Source organism: Mchenga conophoros, linkage group LG6 (assembly GCF_057382185.1).
Source record: "Mchenga conophoros isolate Kocher_MC1m ecotype Shallow Benthic linkage group LG6, M_conophoros_male_GT1.1, whole genome shotgun sequence".
NCBI lineage: Eukaryota > Metazoa > Chordata > Actinopteri > Cichliformes > Cichlidae > Mchenga > Mchenga conophoros.
The window spans coordinates 39805461-39813378 of NC_140531.1; the positions used below are offsets into that span (position 1 = coordinate 39805461).

The 7918-nt window shown below is 37.0% G+C and overlaps 1 protein-coding gene across 1 annotated transcript; it reads left to right on the plus strand.

Moving 5' to 3' along the window:
• The first annotated feature begins 4320 nt into the window (after positions 1 to 4320).
• On the plus strand, positions 4321 to 6976 carry LOC146573296 (aly/REF export factor 2-like). Its single transcript, XM_085278020.1, has 6 exons — positions 4321 to 4620; positions 5375 to 5548; positions 5629 to 5776; positions 5893 to 5959; positions 6246 to 6429; positions 6535 to 6976. Exons 1-6 carry the CDS (start codon positions 4429 to 4431, stop codon positions 6553 to 6555), a joined length of 786 nt encoding a protein of 261 aa, XP_085134146.1. The 5' UTR covers positions 4321 to 4428; the 3' UTR covers positions 6556 to 6976.
• Positions 6977 to 7918: the final 942 nt, after the last annotated feature.

Below are 7918 nucleotides of genomic sequence, written 5' to 3' on the forward strand. Positions count from 1 at the left end.
CTTAACAAATAGAGGCGACTTTAGTTTGTATCTAGGGTTTTAGAGAGGTTCATACTGAGGTAGTTTTTGTGATGACCTGTAAAACTTAAAACAGTGCAATCAATGACATAATTCCCTGATTAGTCAACTTGCAGAAAATTTTAACTTTTTTTTGCAAAAAAGTGCAACACAAGGTTCAGGTTCACAAAGTTGAATGTATACTTACTTTCCTTTTATTTGGGGACTGTTTCTTAAAAATATACAAATTACAGGTGTCATTTTTTTCATTTCTACTTAACATTTCCAGCACAGAACTGTTGTAATTGAATTTTTCTCATGTGGTTTACTGTGTTGCTTTTGTTTTAGTTTTGTGTTCTTTTCATTTGTGACTTTAACTTTGAAAACTCAAAGAACTGTGAGCTCGTTTTCATTAAAGTGAGCTGTCTTCTGATCTGAGCTAACATTCCCTGCTACGTCCAGCTGTCTGCCAGCTTTTTCTGGCTCAGAAATTTTCCTTTTTTTTTTTCTTTTTTTTTTAAATCTGTCAGTCATAGTGGTCATTTTTGTGTGCCTGATATTTCTAATAGTAACACTCATTTAAATTAGCCCCATATATTTTCATTACAAAGCTGTTATCGAGGGTGTTGTTTTAATTTTTCTTGTTTTTAATACTGCCAAAAAGCAGTTGATGCAAATCACTTTAAACTGCAATGTAAAAATTCAAATGTCAGACAGATTTGGGCTCAGAGAGGGGAGGCCATCTGCTTCAGCTAGTGAAGGTATAGCTTTTGTATCAGAAATACTAAGATAATAAATTTTATTAGTTTACTGGTTTCCATGCTTTCACTTCAATACTGTGATTTCCTCGACTCATCAAGCCTTATTTTATTCATGGTCCAGTTTGGTCGGGCTTTACCGAAGCTCTAACAAACTGATGCTGCTATTTAATTTGACCAAAGCTAAAAATAAGTCAATACAGTTTATTTATAAACCATATTTTTGTTCAAGAATATACTTATTAATTTCCAACATGAAACAAAGTAAAAGAAAGAAACTAAACAATATCTGTTTTTTGAATCCAGCAGTGGATAAATTGCAAACAGATAAAGAGCAGAGAGGTGTGGGATAAGAGATAAGAGATGGGTCCGTGGACAGGTTTGTGAAACTCAAAAGGACAGTGATGATCTGATTGTAACGTCAGTGACTCCACACTAAAAGGTCAACGACTGAAGATATATAATTGTTGCTTGAGAGAGTTGAGTGAGAGGATCTGAATGGATTTTATTGTTATTCTTCAACTGTTAGTAGGTGTGGCTGCTAAGTTAATGGACCGCTGATGTGGTAGTTTATATTTCTAATCAACAGATTAATTAGATTAGTGCAGATACAAGATCAAAGGTAAGAAATGTGGCGTGATAGAAAGCGGGCTAACATCTTGTAACTTCTATTTACAGGTTCCTCATTTGATTTGGTCTTTATTCAAAACATTTTTGTAATGAAAGTACGTTTATGGAAATAGCTGATTATACAGCAAAAACACAAACACATGTCAATGTCATGTCCCCGGGGGCCAAACCTGACCTTTTGAAAGATTTGGCTTACCTGTTTGTAGCTGTGGTAGTTTCTTTATATCACGTTCATTGTCAGTTTTATTGCTACGAGTTCCTTTAACAGCTTGCAATTGAAAAGAAAGTATTTTTCTTCTTCCTGCTCCTTTTCACACATGGTTGTAGTGCTTTATTGATAGAAAGTGTGGTTGGTTTGTTTGATCTGTTGTACCAAGTGTGAAATGAATAAATAAATGAAATGAAAAGAAAGTCTTTAAGTATTTTGCCAGAACTCTCAAAGAGTATTCCTCACTGACACTGAGAGCTAACAGGACTAGTTTTCTAAGGTTAACTGGTTGACATGATGTATTGAAGAGAATAATCATCAGACACTTTTATGTTCCACAGAGCCGTAAACTCAAATCTAAACAGCGTAAAATCAAGTAATTGGCCTGGTGATGATCTCACCGTATACATTTTGCTTGGAAACTGACTGTCATTAACCTCATAACTAATGTTTCCTTTTTGCTGCATGTGGCAGTTATACACATCAAATTCAAATCAATTCAATGTGGTTAAAATCAGATTTATGAACATTACGATAGCTTATACCCAAGGTAAAGTATCTCTGAGAAAACCCAAGAAATCAGATTATCCCCTATGAACAAGTTAACTCTATGTTTTTGAGTGGATTAATTTGCAGTTTATTTGTTCAGCTGGGTGAAACTGCTAGGTAAATACAATTAGCATTAAAGAAACTAAAATTTAGTCCCCTATAGTATTCTCTTTTTAATTCCAATAATCCACAAGGTTTTTAAGACATAATGTGTAGTAATCATTTCAATTTTAATGAACAACACGTATCTTTTTGAGCTCCAGGCTTTCTCCAGAACTCCAAACATTAAAATCCTCAAAGGAATCAATAACCTTCTACCAGTTTGAATGAATTATTAGGGGTTTATTGTAGCTGCATTTGCTTTTCTTTGTAATAGTTTTTGTCATGTCCCACCAATGTCTGAGTGTGTTTGTAGTGACCTTTGTACTGACATGTTGACCTGCAGGAATCTTTGCTGTTTTCTTCAGTCATGAAATAAAAACACTTTAGAAAGGTTTCTGCCTGCGGGATAAAAAGGCTGTACAGTCCCACAAAAAGAAGGATCACCTGATCACTCTACGTAGGTCCACAATCAATATCATTTCATCATTTTAAAACTTACAGTAAATCAAACATGTTTTCTACATCAGTGTCAGAAAATATAACAAACTTTTCATTAAATTAATAAATCACTGGAATATCACATCTAATCCAACAAACTAATTCACTTATTGGTTTGTTGGATTGATTAAATTCATCATTTTTAAATACACTTGTTGCTGAATATTAGTTTTTGTAGAAGCACCAGTGGTGTGAAACATGTAAACAGTCAGGAGGATGCAGGAAAAGGTGTGGGCCTGTAGGTGGGTTTCAGACACATAAACGGTTAGGCTCTCAGTGTAATGCGAATTATTCTGCAAATTAAAGCCACCAACTGAAATCCTCAGGCAATGTTTGAAAGCAGTTCAGTAACAGCTCTGGGTGGTCATTGTTGTTTTTTCTATGACCGTTGACAGTGCTGCTTACAGGTTACAGCTTACCGAAACTATGTTGCTAAACTTTGTTCCTTATCTGTGGTATCAAAGTACTACTAAACTACTTCAGCAGTAACAGTGAAAATGCAGCTAGTACACAATCTCAGATTTTATTTGCATGTATAAAATTGGTGCTTTTTGTGTTTGGAAAATGTCAAACTATTAAATTGCATGAGAAAAAAATCATAATTTACATCAGAGCGGATCTTCTAATATAACATATTTCTAATTTTCAAAAGTTTGATTCCTTTTTTTTCTGCTGTGTTTAATCCCGGTAAGAAGAAGAACTTCTTATTCATTTGTGTTCTTCTGTCATATTAACGCTACCTCTTTTTATTACTATTGTTGTTTCTTTTAAAATGTTGACTTGAATTTAACTTTTCATAAACATTCACAAAGTGATATTTCAGTTAAAACAAATCTATCACTTACATATAACAGTTTAATGAAGAATACTGTATAAGAATGAGTCAAAACAGTTTGTCTAAATATTTCTGATTCTGGCTTCTCTACACTGGCTCCCTATATTTTTTAGAATCACTTTAAACATTTTACTGATTGCTTTTAAAGAACTTTTGTGTCTGGAGCTAGAAAGCAGAAATGTTGACCCAATATGTCTCAGATGCCAACACAAGGCCTTTGAAGTCCATCATCATGGTAATAAAAACTTTTGCCATCAACCAAACCATAAAAAGTTAGGGCTTGTGGAGTCAGGGACCTCCTTGAAATCTTCTCCTAAATCACTTTTTTTTTTTTTATCTTTTGATGGCCACAAGCTTTGAGCTGCTTTATTTACGATATTCCCTGCCAAATATTACTTTTTAATTATTTGTAGTTTTCATGGTCAGAAATTGAACGTTTGTCTTTTGTAGGTTTTATTCTCAGTGCTTGAGGCAACTGTTGGTGCGATTTGGTGCTATGTAAAAAAAAAGTAAATATAACTGAACCGAATTCTCTGTTTAAATCTGTCCTGCTTATATCAAGCAAAACGGGTTTTGATACTTCATTGTGTTTTGGAAATGTAAAAATATTATATATCACACTTATCCTTTAAATATAGAAAATGCTACATATTTATTTACATATTAATCGTTTACTATTAAAGTGTCTTTTTTTTTCAAAAGGCGGAGCTTCTGCGTCAGCGAAGCTTCCCTCTGACGTCATTTCCGTCAATTTCAACATCGCGCCGCCGGTAGCTTATAAACAGCCTCCTCTGCACGCTTTGTCGGTAGTCTTTGTCCGTCTTCTTTGTCGGTGAAGTTTAAACAGCGCCATGGGTGATAAGATGGACATGTCTCTGGACGACATTATCAAGATGAGCAAGAAAGGAGGCGGAGGTAGAGGCCGCGGGAGAGGAACGTTCGCCCGGGCTGGAGGCTCAGGTCGAGGCGGCGGGCCGTCGAGGCCGGCGCGGGGCCGACAGAGCAACTTCAACCGAAACAACAGATCCACGCCGTACACGAGGGTATGGAAGAAAAGCGGTTGAAATTGTGAAAATAGTTAAAATATTGGAAATGTATTTTAAAATGCGTCATTAAAGGTGTAATTACGTGATTACGGACTTCCGGAAACTAGCATGGTTCAGTTAACAGTAACAGGAGAAGCTAGGAGCTGAACCAGCATGGACTCTGAGGGACTTTTCTGTGCCTGTTTTCTTGTATTTCTTCGGCTGCTGTGATTGATATGGATGTTTTACCCTCGCTGCAGTGTTTTTTTTTTTTTGTTTGTTTGTTTTTTTTTGCTGTTGTTGTTTTTTGTTTTTGGCTTTGTCAGCATTTTATAGCCTGCTCGAGCAAAAAGAGCCGAAATCCTGTCTACCAAACTATTTTTTTTTGTTTACCTCCTGACAAAACTGCTTCAAAGTGGGGCCTTTGCTTCATTTTTTTTGGCCGCATACTTAACATGGGGCTTTTTCCAACCTGTGGAAACTCGCTGCCTTACTGTCACCACCTCTGTGGAAAGAAGAGTGTTTTCAGGCACTGAAGAAAGACTCTCATCCCTTTTGAATGGACTCCTCCTGTGAAGACCTGGATGATGCCTCTAGCCTGATTCCCGTGATGTTTATAGGGAGTAATGACCATAAACTGGTTATTAGATTACATTTTTCAATAGCCTTCAGACATTCAATATTCAAGTGCTTTAAGCCATCATAGTAGCACTCTGAGTTTCCTAGAACAAAACACAAACTAAGCCTGTATTTAATTTTTTTGTCTCCACAGCCCAGAGAGTTGCCTGATAAATGGCAGCACGATATGTTTGAGGAGCATGTTGGTGGACGTGCTGGAAACAGTGGTGGAAACGGCGGAGGAAACAGTGGTGGAAATGGCGGAGGAAACAGCAGCAAGCTGCTGATTTCCAATCTGGACTTTGGTGTCTCTGATTCTGATATCAGGGTAATTATCTAAGCTCAGATCTATTTTGCTCACCTCAGATGCTGAGGAATGGCACTGATTTTCCAGATTTTACTTTTTAGGAGCTGTTTGCTGAGTTCGGAGCGTTGAAGAAGGCATCTATACACTATGATCGGTCTGGTCGCAGTAAAGGAACTGCAGACGTCCACTTTGTAAATAAGGCAGATGCACTGAAAGCCATGAAGCACTATAACGGCGTACCGCTTGATGGTGAGGATTTGTTCCCATGCTTGTTCTCTTGTTTAGGCATGTGCACATGGGTGTTGTTAATGGTAACTAACTAAATTTATACTTCTGTTATTTTTATTTATTTTTTTTCCCGCCAGGCCGCCCTATGAAAATCCAACAAGCCACTTTAGAATTCGACACACAGAACACACAGAATACACAAGGGTATGTTTTTTTGTTTTTAAAAAAAGGATCTGGGGTTGTAAATCAAGGTTGATGGGTTAATGTGATGACATAGGCATTGAAAATGGGTTACGATGTTACGCAGTTAAAAAAAAAAAAAAAAAAAAAATCAATTTATGTATTACACGGATTTTGAGATTTGATAAGTGATTTATTGCAAAATCGACAACAAATTCCATTAATTTTCTTCCATTTATCTGGGTGGGGGGAGCTTGTTAGGCTTTTACAGGTTCTCTGGAGTAACCCTCTTTCTTTTTATTGTTTGCAGCTCAAACAAAGGTTTTGATCGGACTAGGCTCGGTCAGCCCAGGGTTGAAAGGCGGCGAGGAGGAGGTGGTGGTGGAGGCGGCGGTGGCGGTGGAGGTTTTAGAGGCCGCGGGAGGGGAGGAGGAAACAGACCCCAGCTTTCTGCAGAGGAACTTGATGCCCAGTTGGATGCCTATAATGCTGAGGTATGTAATCAGGCTGCATAAAATCAGTTTCCTTAATTATTTGGATAATACTGTGAACACAATTTTCTAATCGGTTTCTTCTTCTTCTTTTTTTCTTCATCTTAGTGTAAGATGGACACCAGTTAAAAGGACTCTGATGGGATGATGCTCCCGTTCCTTTTATCATTTTTTTATTTTGGCTAATCAGATGTGATGGATCAGACCCTTGTGTTTTAAAGACATTTTGTATGGACCATTTTTTTGTTTTGGGTGTTATTTTCAAATTTTCTCTTTTTATAACCATAAAACCATGTTATCAGGATTCAGGAACTGTTGTTGCCTTAAACCTGTAATGAGAATCTTTGTTCTCTTTTTTTTTTTTTTTTTTTTTTTTTTTTTTTTGTATAAACATGGTTGAATGACAGACTTCTGAATGTAAATTTAAAAACAAAAAAAGTTGCATTTTAATGTACACTGGTTCTGTCACTCAGTACTGTATATTTGACACATGGACACGTTCAAAGGATTTTGTACATAAATTCATGATATTGAGTCATCTTTAGAAAAACGTCTCTCGTCTTCTTAGACTCCTCACAGTGGTGCCAAATGTTGACTGGCCATGTTCAGGCCAACTACTGAAACAATGTTAAACTAAAGCCTTTGTCTTTGTAATGGTGCATTCTCAAAGCACCACACAATGAATTACCTGAGAAGTCTCTACCACTGGTACTCTTCCTCATACAAGATCAACATCTTGATCTTGCTGCTTGTACCTCTTCATATTGTCTTTGCTCCGTCTTCTTGGTGGTGTCTCTCATATGTTCAGTATCTGAATTGATATTAGGGCTGCAGCAACCGATTATCTTAGAAATTGAGTAATCTCGGTTATTTAATCAAGTAATTGGATAGGAAATACTTTTCTCTAATGAGCAATACTAAATATACAAAGGAGGGCGGTGCAGGTTTTTCAAAATGAACTCCTTGCAATGTTTTAATAATGATAATAATGGATACTTTATTGATCCCCATGGGGAAATTACTTGTTTTTTCTCTGCATTTGACCCATTCACTCAGTGAAGCAGTGGGCAGCCCACTAAGCAGGCGCCCGGGGAGCAGTGTGTAGGGACGGTACCTTGCTCAGGGGTACCTCAGGGTAGCCGTTAAGTGGATTCGAACCGCCAACCTTCTGATCATGGGGCGACCACTTTACCTACTGAGCTATCCCTGCCCAATGAAAACGTTTGTCAAGAAGGACAACAAAACCCTTTGTATTAATGTGCAAATAAATGAAATTTAAACAAAAACACAAGTAAAAAATGCATAAATAACTTAAGGTACATTCAGAAGGTCAAACTCAATAAAATATGATGTATATGAAGTTTACCTTTACTTCCCAGTAAAGCTTTTATTGCTGATTACAGAGCTGCTGTTTTGGACACTAGAAACACGTTTTCTCTCGCTCCACCTGAGCTCAGCTGCTCTTCGCAGCGTGTGTGCAAACTGCACCAGT